This window comes from Rhincodon typus, chromosome 23 (assembly GCF_021869965.1).
Source record: "Rhincodon typus isolate 14 chromosome 23, sRhiTyp1.1, whole genome shotgun sequence".
NCBI classification, from domain to species: Eukaryota; Metazoa; Chordata; class Chondrichthyes; order Orectolobiformes; family Rhincodontidae; genus Rhincodon; species Rhincodon typus.
Window position 1 is genome coordinate 17,374,777 of NC_063354.1, and position 22,845 is coordinate 17,397,621.

At 39.3% G+C, this 22,845-nt stretch overlaps 1 protein-coding gene across 4 annotated transcripts in view; it reads left to right on the forward strand.

Moving 5' to 3' along the window:
* The first annotated feature begins 422 nt into the window (after nucleotides 1-422).
* LOC109936774 (platelet-derived growth factor subunit A-like) overlaps nucleotides 423-22,845 on the forward strand; it is a 78,754-nt gene continuing 56,331 nt past the window's right edge. For 3 of the 4 annotated variants that reach the window (XM_048610928.1, XM_048610931.1, XM_048610929.1), the window contains exon 1: nucleotides 423-623. In XM_048610928.1, the coding sequence (XP_048466885.1) occupies nucleotides 531-623 (93 nt within the window). In that variant the 5' untranslated portion in view covers nucleotides 423-530. Of the gene's footprint in view, nucleotides 624-17,018; nucleotides 17,123-22,845 lie in introns of those variants that run through there. The other variant, XM_048610930.1, reaches the window with a different exon arrangement.

Sequence of the window (22,845 nt, forward strand, 5' to 3'; positions counted from 1 at the left end):
AATTAAGAATGGGAACTCCTCACTCTCAACCAAGAGATGCCAAGATCAGTTATGGAATTGCAGTGGCTGCAGAATACTGGTTTGGATCACTCAGTAATAATTGGGTGATGACTTCATGCACTGTGCCGTTGAGAGATCCACAAAAATTCTCTGTTTAAATAATTCCAAAAACTGTAAGTTTCAAATTATATTTTAAAGATACTAAAACTCAATTTAGACAAGTATGTGTTGATTTTAGAAATTCTAATTTTTGTCTAAGTTTTATATGTACAAGTAAAAGTAAACTTGTTTTTAAAAAGGCAACCATGTAGATACTATGCTATATTGAACAATGCAAGTTGGTAGTCGAGGAGTTAAAAGGGGAAGTTTTCACTAATGAATTCCACCAGGATTTTGTGGGCGTGGGTTTAGTGCGGGAGCAGTATGTAAGGATCTCATTTACAAACATTGCTGGGCTGCCCAGAAAAAAGGACTAAATACCTGTAATTATCTAGGCTATAATTCAGTTCTTCACCACATAGTCACAGTAAATGGATCTTTTGCAGAAAACAACTGAAAGCAACATGAAATCTCAGCTTCTTGTTTTCTTATCTCTCTTCTGTTTCTGGACTGCCATCTCTGAGGTAATAAATACTGTTTTGAGATCTAACAGTGTGTAATGTCTTGGATTTTTTGCATGTCTCAGCACCACTCTTTTGGTTTATATAGCGTACTGCTAATTGTTGCACAAGTCTTAAATATAGTTGCATTTGCAGTATATTCAATGCCAGTAAAAACAGATAGTTCACAATGTCTTGATTTGTGCAAATTATAGTCAGTTTTGTTGTGTGCAGATGTGGTTATTTGTGATTTTCTAGTCTATTTGCATATATTATGCAGAACACAGCACTTCATTTGTGATGCATGCTATTCAATTTATCTCACTCTCTTATTAAATAATAGAGGGCTAGGATTGAATGCAGCTATCCACATGGTGCTTGGATTGTTCAGGGTCAGCATATAGCCAAATCATGAAACTGAGAGTGAGTATGATCCCAAGATCATTTGATGTTGGGTATCTACCTCTGCCTCTGATTCCACTTTTGGCAGGAGATTCAGCATTAAAGTTTATTTCATTGCTTGGGTGAGTAGGCCTTTAATGAAGAACAATTATGAGCAAGTGGTGGAATTGGTACAATACAACACAAAGTGAAATGAAGAGTTGCAGCTATATATAGCACATTTCACCATCTCAGTACTTCCTAATGCTTTACAGCCAATGAAACCTTATCGATGTGCAGTCACTTTGGTAATCTAAGTTCATGGGTATAGAAGTTAGTATTCATCTTCTAACAGAAGAAACTGAAGGGTATGAGAATATATTTTCAAAAAAGAATAAGAATATAAAGTTTATTGTGCTTTGAACTCCTATTGCATCCTCAGGGTAAAGAGTTGGTGAATACAGTTTGCTTGTTTATATGTTGGCACAATACTGTAAATGATAATTCAGATTAAGAAAACATAACCAACATCTAATGAAAGCTGTTAATACTGACACTGATCACAGATGTACAGAAAAGTGTGATGCATTCGGCTGCTGTACAATGGATAATATATATTGGAGTAACAATGCAGCGCTGTGAGGAATGATTTTATAATGACAATGAATACAATGTTGCACTGGGAAACTGGACTGATGATCAGCATTCGATGGCTCTGAGGCAAAGTAGAATGGTGTTAGGGTGTGAGACAATGATATTCAAGTAACGGTCTCGGTTAATGTTCATGTTTCAGTTAGTGGTGAATGGATTAGGGTGGAACCTTCAGATGAAATGGAGGTGAGATGCCGCACTGAAACACAAAGGAAATTGGCAACAGATCTATTTCTGATCACAACTCTATATTTCTTGTCTGTTGACTATAGATGCTAAGACATCAGTGGGCCAGAATTTTCTTTGTGGAGAAGCAACTGTGCCAGTCACTTGGTCATAGATTTCCACTGGGTTTTGCATTGGAACTTGCTGTAAATAATGGAGCCAAAAAGGTCTGTGCCTGCCACAAAGTATTTTGGGCTTGTGCATTCAGGGAACCCAAGCATGTAATTTCTTAACCAATAACTGAAGGATTGTAAATGAGTGCTGATTCTGAACTAAGAAATTTTAGTTAGAATATCAGCTGTAGCTCAGTGTGTAGCACTCTCCCCTTAAGTTACAAGGTTCCAGATACAAATCCAACTCTAGGCCTTGAGCACAAAAATCTAGGTTGACTTTTAACTGCAGTACTGTGGTATTACTATACTGTGAGGATTACCATCTCTTCGTTTGGACACCAAACCAATGCTCCTTTTGGATTCTCAAGTGGATGTAAAAGTTCCTACGGCCTTATTCAAAGAAGAGATAAGGAGTTATTCCCAGTGACTCGGCCAATATTTCTTTCTGATTGACATTGGACAAAAAGAAAATTACATTGTTGTTTGTGGGATGTTGCTGTGTGTATGTTGCACGCCACATTTCCTACATTACAACAGTGGCTATGTTTTAGAAGAACTTCGTTGGCTGTAAAGCACTTTGAGACATCTCGTGGTCAGAAAAAGTGCTTTACAGACTTTTTTTTTTAAAAGACTTCAATGCCAAATCAAGTATGCTGTATTGAGAGAGTAAAAGGCAAGCTTTTTTCAAGATGTTTAACTTTTTAAAATTTACATTAAAATCCAAAGGAATGAAATTACATATTTTTAAGTTTTTTTTTGTGCTAGAGAAGTTGTCCTCCAGTAATCAAAACTTACCGTGCTATTAAAGTGTACTTTGATTGGACTGGATATCACCTAAATTTTTTGGTGTCTGAGGTGGGCACTAAACAGGGAAATGCAGCAATGTTGTATCATTCTACTTATTCCAGTTGTGAGCTATTCAATTATTGTGTTATCACGCGACATTTGGAGAAGCAGGGCATCTTGGAAAGTATCATCCCAATTTGTACATCTGCTGTGCATATGTGGTTGCTCGAAGTCGCTGCTTGATTCAACTAAATGAGAGTCCTTTAAGCCTCATCTTTATTTTAAGTGTAAAATCTAACTCAATAACTTCAGTTCATTTTTAAATCTCAAAGGAACCTATCCAAAGCAGAAAATTGTTTTAATATTCCATGGAAGCAAAAGCAAGAAAGTTTGTTAGAATGACTTTGGAATATTTGCTGATCAACCTGTACATACATGTTATTACACACCTCTGGAGCAGGTGGGACTTTAACCCAAGCATCCTGGCGCAGAGATAGGGACACTACCACTGCACTACAAGAATGCTTGGAAAGTTTCCAGACACTTGAAAGTTCATCTTTAAAAGGCCACCCTTACATTGCTATTTAATTCCAATTAACTGATAGTTCAATTTTTAATGCTAACTTCCCAATTTCCTGTTTTATTCATTTAATTAAATAGATAGAATAATTCATTTTTAAGTGCAAAAAGAAATGTTCAGCAGGACATTATTCTTCACAGGTTAGTATGGAGAACCACAAGTAATACATCTTGGAGATTAGATTTTGTTGTTAAACATTTGATTTCTCTTATAAAAAATCTTTCAGGATGTAGGTTTGAGACCTCCTCCACCTGTATAAACTATCGGAAAACTGCTTAATTGAACATAAAGAGGCAAAACTTGTCAAAAAGTTTAACATAGCTGGACTAAACCTAAAGCCTATTACCTGTCTCTTTGTTATACCTCTCACATTATTAACAGCCCATTCTGAACCACAAGTCTACACAGCCTAAAAAATTGATCTGATGGAATAGAAAATATGAAGTGGTAAATATATATCTACTCCAGTTTTCATAACAGAAGTTAAACTAACAGTATTAAAAACATTAGGAATCTACATATGTATTTGAACTAAATTACACTTCCAACTATCAATCCTATTCGGTGCTCTCATTTAATATACTTTCTTTAAGCTGTTAAATTATCTTTGTTGTGAAAATGTCAAAGGTTCTTAAATCCCATCCAAAGTGGGCAAAGTAGACCTCTCTCTAGGTGATGTTCCATATGAAGGTATTACACGGGTTTAGTCAAAATTATTACAGCAGTCTTAGCAACCACCAAACCTCCATTGACCTTTTTTAGGTGGTAGTGCCACTGTTGTGTTCAGTGATACAGGGAAACTTTTTAAACGGATGGAATTGTTCCACATTTAATAACTAAATTGCACAAGTTTACAGTAATTACTATCAAGGAACTGAGTTCAAAGAACTCCTTGGGGTTACTAGCCATAACATTCCAATTGAAAGTAAAATAGATTTTCTACTTTGTTCCGATAAAATCATTGGTCTGGGTTCTAGAAAATGTAGGCACCTCACATGTGCGTTGCAGTGCAATATGAATCTGGACATTGCTTTACAATTTCTCAACTGAACTGTGATTCAGCAGGTCAGGCACTGGACTGCGTGCAGCAAAGTCCCAACATAAATTTTTCCTTTCAAATAAAATTTATTTGGGTTTGTGGTAAAACCAACGTTTGAACATCTGCTTGATGGATTAGGGACGAAGCTCGGAGATGGTAATTACTGCCACTGTTGTCTTCAGTGATGCAGGGAAACATTTTAAACGGATGGAATTGTTCCATATTTAATAACTAAATTGCACAAGTTTACAGTAATTACCATCAAGGAACTGAGTTCAAGGAACTCATTGGGGTAACTAGCCATGGTTTTACCACAAACCCAAATAAAGTTTATTGAAAGGAAAGCTTTATGTTGGGACTTTGCTGCACACAGTCCAGTGCCTGACCTGCCAAATCACAGTTCAGTTTTGAAATTGTAAAACAATGTCCAGATTCACATTGCACTGCAATGCACATGTGAGGTGCCTACATTTTCTAGTTCCCAGACCAATGAGTTTATGGGAACAAAGTAGAAAATCTATTTTACTTTCTATTGGAATGTTATGGCTAGTCACCCCAATGAGTTCCTTGAACTCAGTTCCTTGAAAGTGGAGTCGCAGGTAGACAGGATAGTGAAGAAGGCTTTTGGTACACTTGCCTTTATTGGTCAGTGTATTGAGAATAGGCATTGGGAGGTTGTGTTGCGGCTGTACAGGACATTGGTCAAGCCACTATTGGAATACTGGGTGCAATTCTAGTTTTTCTGTTATAAGAAAGATTTGTTAAACTTGGAAGGGTTTAGACAAGATTTACAAGGAGGTTGCCAGGGTTGGAGGGTTTTAGCTGTAGGGAGAAGCTGAATAGGCTGGGGCTATTTTCCCTGGAGCGTTAGAGGCTGACTGGTGACCTTATAGAAGTTTATGAAATCATGAGGGGCATGGATACGGTGAATTGCCAAGATCTTTTCTGCAGGGTAGGGGAGTCTAAAACTAGAGGGCATAGCCTTAAGGTGAGAGGGGAAAGATTTAAAAGGGACCTAAGGGGCAACGCAGAGGCTGGTGCATGCATGGAATGAGCTGCCAGAGGAATTGGTGGAGGCAGATACAATTACAACATTTAAAAGATGGCTGGATGAGTATATGAAGAAGCAGGTTTAGAGAGACATGGGCCAAATGCTGGCCAATGGAACTAGATTAATTTAGGATATCTGGTTGGTATGGACCGGAGGGTCTGTTTCCATGCTGTACATCTCTGTTTCTATCACTCTATGACAATTGTATACTTTCCTTTTCAGTTCTCCAGGGCTTATAAACAAAAGTGTTATTTCTTAATTTTTCATAAGAGAGATGAATCCATCAAAGAAGAATCAGCTGATTATTGACTGACTCTTTCAGTGCTAGCCTAGTTGTGACAATGATTATAAAATTGAGGTAAAGATTGTTTAAAAACAGCTTGCAATCTATTTCTGATGGACAATTGTGCCTTTGATTCCAGTGCAGCTCTTGATGACACTAGGGCAGAATTTCTGGTATTTTCTTTCTGAAATGCAGAAACAAGTACATTCATTTCTGATCATTTGTATTGCTTATGCCTGCAGCTAATGTTCTTGTTGCTTAGGACCATCACAACACATGCTGCATGCTCTTAAACTTACTCCCACACAAAACGTGTGAATACGTGCCAGCAAATGACAGAATTCACATAAGATCCCTGTGGTTGCTATGCAGATAACAAATTCTATGCTGTAGGACAGTAGATTTCATATGGATTATCTCAAAGCAGATTACCTTTAAGCTTTCCCTTATTAATGTGGTTACTGTAGTTAATATGCAGAAAGATGTTCTGGGGTTGTTGGTGCTTATTGCAAGTACATGGAAATATTTTGTTCTCCTTTTCTTTCTATCAATTCAATCTGCACCTTTCCTTCCTTTCTTTTCATATGTACTTTAAATATAATATTATTCAGTTTCTTGCAGTATTGCATGCCAACGTCTCTGCAATTTTATACTTGCTTCTCTCAGCAGCCTTGAATGAATCCCATTCAGAGCAGATGACTTTTCTAATTTGAGGGCTGCTGATCTTTTAAGTAATTACTTGTGATCTGTTTTCATCCCATCTAATATCAATACCATCTAATATCAATACTGCCTTCCCTGGTATGCCTAGATTGGCAACATCCATTTCTATTGTGAAGAAAGATGCCAAGTATTCATATAGTAACTAAACCATCCCCTCTGTCTCCAGAAAGATATCTCCTTTGTCCTTATTCCTTTTTATAGACCTCCTCTATCCTATTTATAGTCATTTTGGTTCTCTGCTGTTTTATGAATATTACACATACCTTTTAACCATTATATCTTTCATCACACGGGGAACTCTAGTCAATGATGTATTTCCTTTCTCCCTCATGCAAATGACTCCATTTTCTAACTGAACATATCCTGTTTGAAAGCCTGCCATTGTTCATTTGCTCACCAATTTTAATTCCAGTCTACCTAGGCAAGATCACTTTTCAGCTCATTGAAGTTAGGACTCCTCCAAATAAATATTTTTACACTTAGTTCTTTCATCCTTTTCCAAATAACTGTTTCAAACCTAATATTATGATCATCAAGTACATCCCACTGAAGCGTATTTCATTTGCCCAATTCGCTAGATCCAGTAATATTTCCTTCTACCCTCAGTCCTTTGTTCTGTTGCTAGCCTAGTCTATATTAATATCATTGAAGTCCTCGAATATCACTGCTTTTATTTCATAGAACCATGAAATCCCTGCAGTGTGGAAGCAGGCCGTTAAGCCCATCGAGTCCACACTGACCCTCTGAAGAGCACCTCATCCAGTCCCCATCTGATCCACCCACCTTGAACATCTTTGGACTGTGGGAGGAAACCAATTCTACTGGAAGAAACCCGCACAGACGCGGGGAGAACTCGCCTGAGGATGGTATCAAACCCAGGTCCCTGACGCTGCGAGGCAGCAGTGCTAACCCCTGAGCCACCTGCTGTCCTGCACATTTCCTGGGTGTCTGGATTACGATAATAAAATTTGATGGGCCTGTTGCTAAATCAACAACTGCCACTATTGGGAGCCTAGGGAATGTATTCTGATTTTTAATCTTGAGGGAATCACAGAAGTGGCCCTCATCTGACCCCAGCTTGATCCCAATCCACTCCAGACTCTGTCACCTGTTCCCCAGCCCCTCACAGCTTCCACTCCCCAATCAAACCCCTAACCACCCACTGCCCAGGTTGCCTGCTTGTCCTCCTACCCTCTCCCACAGGAGGCCTGTGATTTAACTCAAAGTTTAGTCATTAACCTCTTTGGTAAACAGAGCTTCAAGCTCCTGCTCATCCAACACACCGTCACTATTTATATCATGCAACTTGAAGGAGATCCTTGCAATTCTTTTTTGTAATTTGCTCCTGTAGCTCCTTCCCACTATTTGGTGGCCTATAAATTACATCCAGTAGGGTAATGGCTTCTTCATTGTACCTTAATGTATACATGGGAATTTATAATGGAAATATGTGCGATCATAAGATTTTTTTACTATAAGCCAGTGGAATTATGGAGTCAGGAGAGTTCGGATCACATTCTAGTATACTTACGTAGTTTTTGTAATACCAGAATGCAACTTGATTGCCTTTATATTGAAATTTTAAATTAAATCAGTCAATCTGGAACATAAAGCTAGTTTCAGTAATGGTGAACACGAAGCTATCATCGTTGTAAAAGCTTGCCTGATTCACTAATGATCTTTTGGGAAAGATATTTGCCATCTCTATTTGGTCTGGATGATACATGACACCATTCCCATAGTAATATGGTCTGTTATTAATGGCCTTCTGAAAAAAGCCCTCGCAAGCCATGCAGTTCAAGAGGATTTAGGAATGGGCAACAAATATTGACTTTTCCAGTCTCAACTAAATCCCATGAAGTAATAACAATTTAAAAATATCTTGGTGGCATCTGATCCATTATTACTGTATAACATGCATGACTTCATGAAAAGCCAACAATGTAAGCAGAACAAAAAGATTCTGCATATTCAGTATGAGGACTTAGGCATCAATTTAAGAAGCAAACCTCAAAGGCCATATCTTAAGATTATTATTTGAGACATGTGTACATTGTATGGGGCAAATCATGTTAGAAAGATTAATGCATGGCTCAAAAACTGATGTAGGAAAGGTGTACTCCTATTCAAGGGGCACTGACACTAGTACAGGGGAAAGTGGAATCTATACCATTGGTCTCCACCTGAACTGAGCTGGGACTGGTGTTCTTCTAGTACATCACTGGAAAGAAGAGAGGATTTTAAACTAAATAGTGGGGGAAAGGATCAAATTTGGGAAGTCTGTTTTTCATAAATTGTATAAATGATTTGGATGTTAGTAAAGGAGGTATGGTGAGTAAGTTTGCAGATGACACCAAAATTAGTGGTGTCGCGGACTTTAATTTAGATAAATGTGAGGTATTGCATTTTGGTAAAGCAAACCAGGGCAAGACTTATACAGCTAATGGTAGGGCCCTGGGAAGTGTTGTTGAACAAAGAGACCTAGAGGTGCAGGTGCAAAGTTCCTTGAAAGTGGAGTCACAGGTATAATGGGTGGTGAAGAAATCATTTGGCATGCTTGCCTTCATTGGTCAAAGCATTGAGTATAGGAATTGGGATGTCATGTGGCTGTACAAGACTTTAGTGAGGCTACTTTTAGAATACTGTGTTCAGTTCTGGTCTCTCTGCTATGGAAAAGATGTTGTTAAACTTGAAAGGGTTCAGAAAAGATTTACAAGAATGTTGCCAGGACTGGAGGATCTGAGTTATAGGGAGAGGCTGAAAAGGCTGGTACTTTCTTCCCTGGAGCATCGGAGGCTGAAGGGTGACACTATAGAGATTTATAAAATCATGAAGAGCATAGTTTGGGTCAAGGTCTTTTCCCCATGGTGGGGCAGTCCAAAACTAGAGGACAAGGTTTGAGGTGAGAGGGGAAAAATTTAAAAAGGACATGAGGGAAAACTTTTTCTTGCAGAGTGTGGTGCATGAATGGACCAAGCTGCCAAATGAGGTGAAGAAAGCAGGTACAATTAGAACACTTAAAAGGCATCTGGATGGGTACATGAATAGGAAGGGTTTAGAGGAATATGGGCCAAATGCTGGAAAGTGGGACGAGATCAGTTTACGATATATGGTCTGCATGGATGAGTTGGACTGAAGGGTCTGTTTCCATGCTGTACATCTCTATGACTTTTTGTGGTGTAGAGACAAAGCAAAGGAAAATGGTATTCGTACTGGAAATGATGAGCAGTCCATGAGAGGAAGAGTTACAGAGCACAAATCAAAGAGAAATTCCACAGATAAAGTTAAAGGTTATTTTAAAAAAAGGATAAAACTAAAGACTCTATCTGAAGGCATGTAGCATTTGAAGCAAAGCAGATGAGGTCGGTGCTCAAATAAAAATAAATAAATACACTGGAGTATCCATTACAGAGACATAGCTGCAAGATGATATGGATTAATACCTGAATATTGAAGGATACAAGAAACTTAGGAAATATAAGAAACCAGAAAAATGGTGGTTCTATTTATTAATTATGGTTTTAGTACCATAGAGAGAGATGGCTTAAGTCCAGGAAGCCAGGGTGTGGGGCTGGTTTGGATAGAGATAAGTGACAAAAGCAAGAAGTCACCAATTCGTGCACCCTATTAGGAAACACATGGTACAATGGAGCATTAAGGAAGAAATAATGAAAAGTTATCAGAAAAACATGATAATAATCATGGGGGGATATATAGAGACTGTTAATGATAATTTCTTAGAACAGCACATTCTGGACCCAACCAGGAAACAGGCTGCACTGGACCTGGTATTGTGAAACATGATAGGATTAATTAAGGATCATGTACTTTAGGCATCCCTGGGTAGCAGTGACCGTAGTATGACTGAATTTTAAATTCAGATTGAGGGAGAGAGAAGTGGGCCTGAGATTATATTTTAAAATTAAATGACAGGACTTATGAGGGCATGAAAGAAGAGCTGTCTGTATCGAATTGTGTTAAAGGATGTGTCAATAGAAATACCAGGGCAGATATTTAGGAGAATATTTTGGAATACATTGGATAGATACACTCCTAAGGGTAAGAAGATTCCAAGGGATGGACTCCCCATCTTTGGTTAGCTAGAAAGTTAAAGATACGATCAAACTTAAAACAAAAGCGTAGAATTGTGCAAGGACAGATGGCAGGTCAGATGATTGGATAGAAAAAAAGAATGACTAAAAACTAAAAAGGAGGGGAAATTTAGAGTACAAGAGAAAGTTAGCTAGAAATTTAAAAACTGATAGTAAGAGCTCTTACAAATATTTTAAAAGAAAACAATTAACAAATTGAGCATTGGCCCAAGAGAAAGTGAGTTTGGAAAATTGATAATAGAAAGTAAAGAGATGGTGGATGAATCAGTCTTCACTATTGAGGGCTCAAATAACATGCCACACAGATCTGAGCACCTTACTATTTACAATTTATATCAATGGCTTTGTTGATGTGATGGAAGGTGTAGTTGCTAAATTGCTGATGACTTAAAGATAGAGAGGTAATTCAGTTGTAAAGAGGTCATAAGAAGGTATAAAAAGATATAGGCAGGCTAAATGAGTGGATTAAGGCCTAGCAGCTATAATATAGAATATTTGAAATTGTTCATTTTGTTTGGAAGAATAAAACAAAAGCATATTATTTAAATTGTGAGAGATTGCGAAGCTTGTGAGATGCGGAGGGATTTGAATGTCGTAGTGAATGAAGTGCAAAAGTCTAAAATGCAGGTACAGCAAGTAATTAGGAAAGCTAAAAGAATGTTATCATTTATTGTGAAGGGAATTGAATTCAAAAGTAGATAGGTTATCCATCACTTATACAGGACATTGATGAGACCACATCTGGGTTACTGTGTATAATATTGATCAACTTATTTAAGGAGGATGCAAATGTGTTGGAAGCAGTTCAGAGAACTTTTACCAATCAAAACCTCAGATATATGGGTTGTGTTGTGAGAATAGGTTGGACAGGTTAGATTTATATCTGCTGAAGTTTAGAAGAGTAAGACTTTGTTGAAACATATAAGACCCCAAGTGATCATAACAGGTAGATCTGGAGAGAACGTTTCCTCTAATTGATGATTCTAGAGCTAAGGATCATTGTTTTAAAAATAATAGTTGCCCGTTTAAAGCAGATGCTTCTTTTTTTATTCTTCCAAACAAAATGGACAATTTCAAATATTCTATATTATAGCTGCTAGGCCTTAATCCACTCATTTAGCCTGCCTATATCTTTTTATACCTTCTTATGACCTCTTTACAACTGAATTACCTCTCTATCTTTATGTCATCAGCATTGTTTCTTATCAAGGGTTACAAGTCTTTGGCACTCTCTTCCTGAAAAGGTATTGGAAGCAGAGTCTTTGAATCATTGAATGGCAGAAATGGGTAGATTTTTTGGCAAGAGGATGACAGGTTTTTGGGCCTAGGCAGGAATGTGGATTTGAGATTACATTTAGAATGGCCATGATTTAACTAAATGACAGAGCAGGCTTGAGGGGCTGAATGGTCCACTCCTGCTCTTTGTTCATTTGTAATTCACTCCATTTGTTCATTTGTATATATTTAAATATCTGTTGAATAATTTATCATTTAATTTGATTATAATATACCCAGGAAAATCAGATCTGAAATATAGCCTTGAAAAATAACATAAGATCTAAGTTAATTCAAGTTTTGTGGGATGGTGGTTTGGCTGAATTGTTTGGGCAGGGCAAGATAGAGGTGAAGAAATATTGACTGTAACTCTGCTATTACTGGCAACACTTTCTGTTCTTGTAACTTCCTACTGTTCTTGTGCTTTACTGTGTTGTTTCAAACTGTGGAACTTTGCTTTTGTCCTCCCCAACACTTGTTACTTCATCCCTGTTCCTTGGAACACCATTACCTTTCCTACAGATTTTGCTCAGTTACTGACATGTATATTTTCTTTTTCTAAAACATGTACTTTTTGTATTACCCTCAATTGCTGGTATTAGACTGGGGTTTGTAAGAATTACATAGGCCTGTTTCTGTGGTCTAAATTCCTTCAGCCCAAATTGTCTGAGCTGGTGTTTTGGCTCAACACCAACTCCCATTCGACTCCACATAACCCTTTAGCATATCCTTTTCTCCCTAATGTTCTAACCTAGCTTCTTCCTAAATTGATCTAAACTATTTAGTTCAACTACTTCATGTGGTGCCAACTCCACATATAAACACTCTCCGGTTCAAGATATTTCTTCTGAATTCTTTATAGGTTTATCAGTGATTATCTTATTGACTGTAGTTGTCTGGTGATTGTGAAAAGTGCTATATAGATGCATGCTTTTAATTCCCTCCCTTGCCTTCTCCCTGGCAGAGCAATGAGTCCTTGACAATTATAGAAGTAAAAGAAAAACAGTCTATTTGGCAATGTAGTGTAGGCAAGTTTTGCATTGTTAAAAATGTTCAAAACTTCCTGATCTCCACTTCAGAACCCAGGACAATGCAATGTTCCAATTCTCTTTCACTGTCACTCACTCTCAGAGGAAGCACACACATGCACGCATATTTTTGTACCGCAGTAGTTTTTAAAGAGCAATAGACTTTGGAAAGGAAATTGAAAAATGAATTGCAGTAAGATTTAGATGTCATTGTTTCATTATCTACATAAGACGTCCTAGTTGTTTAGCGTCACCTACAGCAGAACAGCAGCCATCTTTAGGAATACTTGAGTTCAGCAATAACATAGCAAGTGATAATTGGAGAAGCATCATCTATTCTTAAATACCATTTGACTCTTAAACCTGTATTTATATTTCAAGTGCACCCATTTGTTTAATGTTAGTCTCTCTATACTTTGTCCTTTTTTGGATCTTTGCTATCATAAGATTTTAAATCGCTGCAGTTTGTGCTTTGTGACAAGACTCCGATTTAGGGAACTACAGCAGAAGAGATTCTAGTAAAGTTCTTCTCTGTCACCTCTCTAGTGTTGCAGTAAGACAGTTGGACCTTGTTGATCCCTTCACTTATAATGTCTAGTTTGATTTGCTGCCCGATCTTTACACAATTCCTTTAAAAGTACTAAAAGGGCTGAAAGTTTAAGCAGTAAAACATTATTTGGCACAAGAATTGGCTCACCCTAGGCTTTGGAAGAATATGTAAAAGCTACTTCTCATTTCGATTAAATGTACGAATCTCTCCTGCAGCCTTGTTTTCTCCTTTTCTTTATGGGGGGGTCTCTACTTCACATCAATGGAACCTAGAGATTGAATGGGTCTATTTTGTCCCAGGCTTCTGCCAATCTCAGTCTGAACTAGCAGATGAGAGGCATGTAAGAATGATCCAGGGATGACTGTCTTCAAATTATTTCTCCTCTTCCATGACCTTGGCACCTCCCACTTGACAGTGACTGAGGTGGGAAATCAGTAACAGGAAGATAAAACCATATTCTACAATTATAGAGTGAAGACATTGGGAATATTGTCCTTGGAGAGAAGGTGGCTGAGAGGAGATCTGATCGAGGTTTTCAAAATCGTGAATGGGCTAGATAGAATGCATAAGAGAAACTGTTCTTGTTCGTAAAAGGACCAATAAAAGGACACAGATTTAAAGTGATCGCCAAAACAAGCAAGGGTGAAGTGAGGAAAGACTTATTCACTCAATGAGCAGTTAGGGTATGGAATGCACCACCTGGAAATGTGGTGGAGGCAGGTTCAACTGAAGCATTCAAAAGGACGTTGGGTGATTATCTGGATAAAAATAATATGCAAGGGTAGGGAGGAAAAACAGGAAATTGGCACTAGGTAGTGATGCTCATTTAATGAGCATGATGGGCATGATGGGCTGAATGGTCTCCTTACCTGCTGTAACACTTTAGTGATTCTATCACATTCCTATTATTGGATGGTATGGTACATTGAGTCTGCAGGACTTTACCAACTCTACATTTACAGCTGATGTAATTTTTCATAGAATGACGAAATGAGAGTTAAAATGAGCAATTTGTGTCTATAAGGGCAGTGTAAACTTCAAGGGCATTTTAATTGTTCAGATAACTGAAAGATCCTGCAAATTAAAGCTTAGTACATTACTTTGGCTGTTGCTTAATATTCGAACTTCCACCCTACTTTCTAGAATTTTGTTGAGCCAATGAAATCCATTCTACATGAATGTTATGCTAAAGACTTGGTAAAAAGTCTATCTGCTGTAAGATGATGCAGTAAACTGCAAATTAATGAGCTTGTAACTTACTATGCAATGCTAGAGAGGATTTCTTTGTTATCAAACTCCTAACTTAATATTTATGCTGTATGGACCCCTTAAATTTGGCGCTCTGAGTTCCTGATCTTTGCTGAGTATCCAGGGAGCTGAGTTCTTTACTAAGGTGGAACAATAAAGATCAGAACCAATTCTTACACTTAACAGGTTGCCTCAAGGGTAATTTGTCAGAAACTGAGGCGCAGCTGGCCCTGCTCTGCATGCTGGTGATTTTTATCAGAGAATGGTGCACACTGTGTGGATGGAATTACAAAGAGAGCAAAGTTACTGTGGGATTAATGGTAAATACAACTTAAAGGTGATATAGTGTGATTTCTACATGGAATACCCTAGGAATCTGGCAGTATATGAATGTAGAGAACTACATAGTTATTGAAGCCAGGCAACCACAAGCTGGGATAATCATTTTTGGGAATTGTTTACCTGTCTGTTTTTGTAGAGTAGAAGTCAACACCTGGCACCTTTCCTTGGACAACTCTCATCACCTGCTTTCCACTCCTGCTCCTTCAGGTGACTGAAAATACACTGTGAATGAGAAACATTTTAAGATTCAGAATTCCCACACAGGAGTATGATGGTGCTGAATCTCTTTGAGCAGCAGCAATTAATGGGCGTATCTTTATAACATATATTTGTAATTAGGACTGAGGTGGGTAATTGAAGTAGGGAGTGAGTGTCTGTTAAATTCATTAATGGTAGAGAGGCTGTATTTATGAACTGGGAAGAGGCGCTTAGATGGGGAAGAGTGCCTTCAGGAAATGGGGTGAGACTGGATAGGGATGAGATTTCTACTGTATGCTAAGAGATGAGATTGGAATAGAGTAACACTGTTGGCTAGGTGCAAGAATTTCAATGAGAGAGTGTTTGTGGCTGAGAGACTTGGCAAAAAAGGAAATAACATTGCTAATGTTGTCCTTGATAAGCTCTGATAATTTGTTTAAATATCTGTTGAATGTCACTTCCCATGGTCAATTACTGGCTTTTTGGCATTTTGGCCAAATTTTGAGCACATGTACACTTTACAAAAATGTGTTGTTATATTTATAAAATGCTGTTTTTGGAACCAAACATGACATCCAACCTCAGATTTCCTCGAAGGATAAGATATTCCAAAGATTTGGGCAACAGGTGAAGCTCGCTTTTAACTCTGCTACAATGCAGTAGCAAATGAGTTCTTTCCCCTAACTGATGCTGCCATCAAGCCAAAAAACATTCCGTCAAATACACCAATGAGTAATGTGATATATGAATTTCAGTGCCAGTGTGATGCTATCGAGAGAGATCATACCACCCAAAGACTGGCAGATAATATCAAAAATATCAGAATATACCCACAGTTGTTCACAAGCAATGTACTTGACTATATGCAACCAGCCTTACTTTCAACATACACAATACAATCTCCAACAGAAGATGTGATGCTATGATTGGAAAACATCTGCTAAACAATCCTGAATGTGCGAAGTGTGACACTGACAATCAATATAAACTGTCTGTCGCGCTCACAATGTAGGCACTTGCATATATGGGAAACTACATATGTTAATGTATGGGGTCCTGTTCTTTGCAGAACATTATGCATGTTTTAACTTGATAAAGTAGGTTCTGATTCTTTTCTCAGGGCAATGCTTTGAAAATCAGTCAATCTGCTGGTTAAAATGTAAACAAAGTTTGGAGTTTAACTGTCAGTCACAATTAACTGGTGCTTTCTCCTTGGCAATGCCTCTATTAAACAGACTATTTGCCAAACAACCAATGCTGTCTTCTCATAGTATAAATGTTGTTTTCCCCTGTTACTTTGATATTTCTTGCAAATTGCCCTGATGGGTGCAGTATGAAAAGCTTCTGTATAAAATTTGTTGGAATTAATTATTTAATCTGTTCATAACTGCCAATGTTTCCTCATCTTTCTGAATGCAGGATTTCTTGCTAATCAAGAACCAGAAGCATTGACATATACCTAAGGCAGTTACTTTAATTAGCTCGTTCGGACAACACATCTCTAGGGCAGGTAGTATTTGAACCTGGACCTGCTGGTCCAGAGGTAGGGACACTAAATGTGCCACAGTGTTGCTTGGACAATCTATTATTAGTGTAGTTGCCTTTTAATCGACTGTTTGGAGCAGACAGGAATTGAAACTATGCCTGCTGGTTCAGAGGCAGGGACATTACCACTGTACCGCAGAAGCCCCCATGTCTGCATTCTTGTTCTATCTGCCTGAATATCTTACACCTGGTCCATTAATGTATTCATCAGCCAGTTGAGATTGCACAATCTCTCAACAGGGCATAACAGTTGATTGCTACATCTGTTTCTAACACTTCTTTTCATTGAGATCACATTGTGCTTGATCTTTAGCTTCAGTCATTTCTCTTCCCTGCACCCACACCTTCAGAGTCGTCTCACTTTTTCTAATCTTTGTCACAGAGTACTTGAAGGTAATATTTTTAATCAGATGTTTATGTGAAGCTCCATTGTCAGAACATTGTGGTAATTTCAAGAAAAAACAAAATGTGCACAAAGTACACTTTCTGAATATTTATCTGTAATGTTTTGTCTATTTTAGAGACTTTGTCTTTCAGAGTAATGAAATGTCTTTGGTAAATTTCTGTTAGTACACACTGTGCTGCATGTATTCAGTTATTCAGTTGTCCAAACCAGCTTACTGAGGAAGTTGTATGTGATTGTGATTCCTGTTTTGTTGTTATATAGCCATGTTTCCACTACTAGATGTTTCTAATAGCTTTCTAGAATGAGACTGTACTTCCTTTGACATGTTGATGCCTAAGAAATAGTTCCAATACAAGTTATTTTAGGGGTCATTCAATAAGATCAACTTTTCTTTAAAGAGATAGTGAGAACTGCTGATGCTGATGTCAGAGATAACACCGTGTGGAGTTGGAGGAGCACAGCAGGCCAGGCAGCATCAGAGGAACAGGAAAGTTGCCGTTTTGGCTTGGGATCCTTCTTCAGAAAACTTTTCTTTAAAGTAGTGTTTTCTTGCACTGGAACTGTAGTTATACAGCTCAGTTCTCACTTTAAACTTCTCTTCATAGTGCAAAAGAAACACTCTTTTGACAATATAAACCTGATGAGACAGTTCTTTACCTCAAATGCAGGTTTAAAACATTCAGTATTTAGATTTGGGCCAAACCTAAGAATATGATTGGGCCAGTTAAAGGGGTAACTACAAGCCTTTCTGTTTATTATTATTTTTACAGAGACGTAGTGTGACTGTTGACCTGACGAGGTGTATGGAAGGAGAAATTTGAGGCCTTAGACCACATTAACTGGCGGTAGATACATTTGTAGGATTCGTAGATATGTGACATGAGATTTGAACACATGGATGACTCATAGATTGAGGATTCTTTATTCAATTGGTATTAGATCATTACAAACCAGAAGAGAAATTAATGCTAAAGGTGGAAAACACTATTTATATGAAATCAAGCCTGTGGTTTACATCTGATTGGGGGAATCCTTTGTCTATCTGATCCTTGACCCCATCAGACCTCCTTTCCCCCAAAGACCCCCCTTTCCTCCACAGTAGTTCTGATTGGCTGTTCAAGCTTCCGGCTCAGTATCTTCTCTCGCCATTGCCACCTGTTATAGGAGGTCCAGGCATACCTACCTCAGCTGCCCTGCTTGGTGCTGTTCCTCACCATCGCCACCTGCTGCTAGAGGTTTTTTTGCACATTTCTGTCCTGACAACTATATATAGCACACTGTGACTGTGTTGCTAAGCAGCTGTGTGATTAGCACATTTATTTGCGCCATGTTGGCTAGAATGTTTGGGTCTGCATTAATAGTAACGTTCTTTACTTCCATCACCAATTGTGGGCAGATCATAGAATCCCTACAGTATGGAAAGAGGCCATTCATTCCATTGAGTCCACAAGGCCTTCCAAAGAGCATCCCACTCAGTCCCAGCCCCACATCTTACCCCTGTAACTCCACATGTTACCCTGACTAATCCTCCTCCTGGACACAATGGCCAATTTAACATGGCCAATACACCTAACCTGTACATCTTTGGACTGTGGAAGGAAACTGGAACACCTGGAGAAAACCCATGCAGACAGTTTCCCAAGGTTGGAATTAAACCTGGATCCTTGGTACTGTGAGGCATTCTTCTTCAGATTTACCCTTTTGGATAAAGGTAAATCCATTGTCTTGTTCATTAAGATGCCGTTCTCCTTCCCAACATGCCTCACTCATTACAGCCATGTCAATATTGTAATGCCAGAGTTCCCAAGACAATGATAGCTGTGTGACATCCTAACTGCCGAGCCATGTGCCACTCCAGGGTCCATGGTTGTGGTGGTATCTAGCAGTTGCTCGAGAGAACCTTTTCATTTCTGATCTGTATTGGTAACTTCCAAGGGATTCCGGTTCTGTGACACATCACCCAAATTAGGGTCTATGTCAGTCAGGTCTCCAGGAGTCGTATGGTCAGTGCACATGTTTTAGTTTCTGCCCCTCTAGCACATCATCGCTCTACCATTTTGCCAATGCAGGTGTAGGCCTCCGCACATTAAATGCAGTCCTGGAATCACTACAGACAGCTCACTCCAGGAATACTGATTGCTATCCGACTCCACTTCACTTGAGTCATCACGTATCTCTGAGTGAGTTGCTTGTCTCTGTATCATCCCCAGAATCCTGGCATTAATCAGCTCCATCTGAGAACCATATTCCAGGGTATCCTTCAGCTACTGGTTCAGCAAGATAACTGTGGCTGCTTGTGTCTAGCTGCTTAATGCTGGTGTGGGGTGCAGGGTCCCAGATATCCTGTATCTTATCCCAACCCTTGATATTCTAGTTGTGGAGGAATGCCCTTATGCCAACTGGAAGGTCGGTCTGTTTGTGTTTTTCTTAGCTGTCTTGCATGCCATCTCCAGTTCTTGGTTTAATCTTGTGTGATACCTGGCTATTCACTCATAGACCTGACCATCTCCATCAAAAGGTACGATGAGCCCAAGGAATCCAAGCAAGTACACAATCAACAGATCCGATATAAACTCTGCAGTCTTGTCACATCCAATTACGTATGGTGGTGGACAATTAAGCAACTCACTGGAGGAGGAGGCTCCACAAATATCTCCATTCTCAATGATGGAGGAGCCCAACACATCAGTGTAAAAGCTAAGACTGAAGCATTCACAGCAATCTTCAGCCAGAAATGCTGAGTGGATAATCCATCTCTGCTTCCTCCACTGGTCCCCAGCATTACTGATACCAGTCTTCAGCCAAATCAATTTACTCCATATGATATCAAGAAATAGTTTGAGGCACTGGATACTGCAAAAGCTATGGGCCCTGACAACATTTCAGCAATAGAACTGAAGACTTGTGCTCCAGAACTTGCTGTTCTCCTAGTCAGCCATTTCCATACAGCTACAAAACTGGCATCTACCCAGCAATGTGGAGCATTGCCCAGGTATGTTCCGTACACAAAAAAAGGACAAATTATCACCCCATCAGTCTACTTTCAAGCATCGGAAAAGTGATAGGTGTCATCAACAGTGCTAACAAGCAGCACCTGCTCCGCAATAAACTGCTCAGTGATGCCCAGTTTAGTTCTGCCAGGGCCACTCAGCTCCTGACCTCATTATAGCCATGGATTAAACATGCATAAAAGAGTTGAATTTCAGCGGTGAGGTGAGAGTAACAGTCCTGGGCTGCATTTGACTGAGTGTGGCATCAAGGAGCCATAGCAAAACTGGAACCAACTGGTATCAGGTAGCAAATACTCCACTGGTTAGAGTCAAACCTGGCACAGAGAAAGATGGTTGTGATTGTTGGAGGTCAGTCATCTCAGCTTCCGGACCCCTCTGCTGGGCTCCTCAAGGTGGTGTCCTAGGCCCAATTATGTTTGCCGATGATTGTATAACATTCAGCACCATTTGCAACTCCTCAGGTACTGAAGCAGTTCATGTTAAAATGCAACAATTTCTGGACAATATCCATGCTTGGGCTGACAAGTGACAAGGAACATCCAGGCCACACAAATGCCAGGCAATGACCACCTCCATATTAGACAATTTAACAACCACTCCTTGCCATTCAATGATGTTACCATCACTGAATCCCCTATTATGAACATCCTGGGGGTTGCCACTGACAGAAGCTCAACTGTACTTGCCATAAACAATGGCTACAAGAGCAGGTCAGAAGCTAGGAATACTGCGGCAAGTAATTCACCAGATCCTGTCCACCATCTTCTACAGGGCATAACTCAGGATTGAGATGGAATATTCTCCACTTACCTAGATGGGTTCCAACAATGACCAAAAAGCTTGACACCATCCAGGACTAAGCAGCCTGCTTGATTCATACCACATCCACAGCATCCACTCCCTCCTCCACTGACACTCAGTAGCAGCAGTGTATAATATCTACAATACACACTGTAGAAATTTGCCAACGATCCTTAGACAGCACCTTCCAAACTCTCAAACACTTCCATCTAGAAGGACAAGGGCAGCAGATACATAGGAACACCACTTGCAAGTTCCCTCCAAGCCACTTGTCATCCTGACTTGGAAATATATATTGGTTCCTTCACTATTGCTGGGTCAAAATCCTGGAATTCCCTTCCTAAGGCCATTGACGGTCTACATACAGCACAAGGGCTGCAGTGGTTCAAGAAGGCAGCTCACCACCACCTTCTCAAGGACAACTAGGGATGGGCAATAAATACTGGCCAGCCAGGGATGCCCACATCCCTCAAGTGTATAAAAAAAAATGGTTCATTAGAAAGGACTGTGTTTTATCCAAAAAAGACAGTGTGTGGAGAATAGCCTGTGGGTAACTGCAGGCTGCTATTCTAACCATTAACCAACTCCAGAAAGTACATTTTCATTTATTCTTAGGAGGCAAGGCACGCAGATGGTCATTTTGAGTATGGCTGAATCGTTTAGACAATCCAATACCCTCTGGATGATTGGGGCTAGTGTGGTTCTTGGCGATGCCATTGACCTTACAAAGCTCCGTATAATCTCGCTCTCAAGATTGCACCTTCTGTCACTATGAATTCCACATTGAAAACTGAAATCAATGATGAGAGTTGCTATAGTCTTATCAGATTATAGGACTGCTCTCTCATTAGAGTGGTGATTTAACCTGAGGGCCACTATACCTCAGGTGAGGGGAATGGTTGAAAAGGAGTCTTTCATAGTAACCTCAGCCAGTGATGGGGAATTGAATCCATGCTGCTGGAATCACACTGTTTCATAAACTAACCATCCAGTGACTGAGCTAAATCAACACCCCCAACTAATGCTGTATTAACACTCTGGCTATAGTTGATGCCTTTTGGTTATGGGTGGAAACTTGCCGAGCATAGAACAATACAGCAGGAACAGAACCTTTGGCCCATTGTGTCTGTGCTGACGATGATACCATTTGAAACTAATCCTATCTCCTTTCACATAGTCTGTCTCTCTTTATTGCCTGCCTGTTCGTGTTTCTGTCTAAATGTCTCATAAACATTGTTTTCATAATTGCTTCTACTACCACCCCTGGTATTGTGTTCCAGGCACCTACCACCCTCTGAGTAAAAGAAATTGCCTTGCAATATCCTTTAAACTTTCCCTCTCTCACCTTAAATGTATACACCCTAGTATTTGACATTTCTACCCTGGGAAAGAGATTCCGACTATCCACTCTATCCATGCCTCCTGTAATTTTATATACTTCTGTTAGGTCGCCACCCAGCTTCCAATGCTCTAGTGAAAATAATCCAAGTTTGTCCGACTTCTCCTTGCAACTAATGTACTCTAATCCAGACAACATCCTGGTAAACCTCTTTTGCACCCTCTCCAAAACTGCCGCACCCTTCCTATAATGTGGTATCACAACTGTACACAATATTCCAAATGAGGCCTAACTAAAGTTTTATACAGTTGCAACGTGACTTGCCAAATTTTATATTTAGTGCTCCGACCAACGAAGGCAAGCATGCCATACACCTTGTTTACTGCCTTATCTACTTGTGTTGCCACTTTCAGGGAGCTATGGAATTGCACCCCAAGAACCTCCTGTTTTTCAATGCTAACTAATCTGCCATTTACATTTGTCTTCAATTTGACCTCCCAAAATTCATCACCTCATGATTGTCTGGATTAAACACCTTTTGCCATTTCTCCGCCCAACT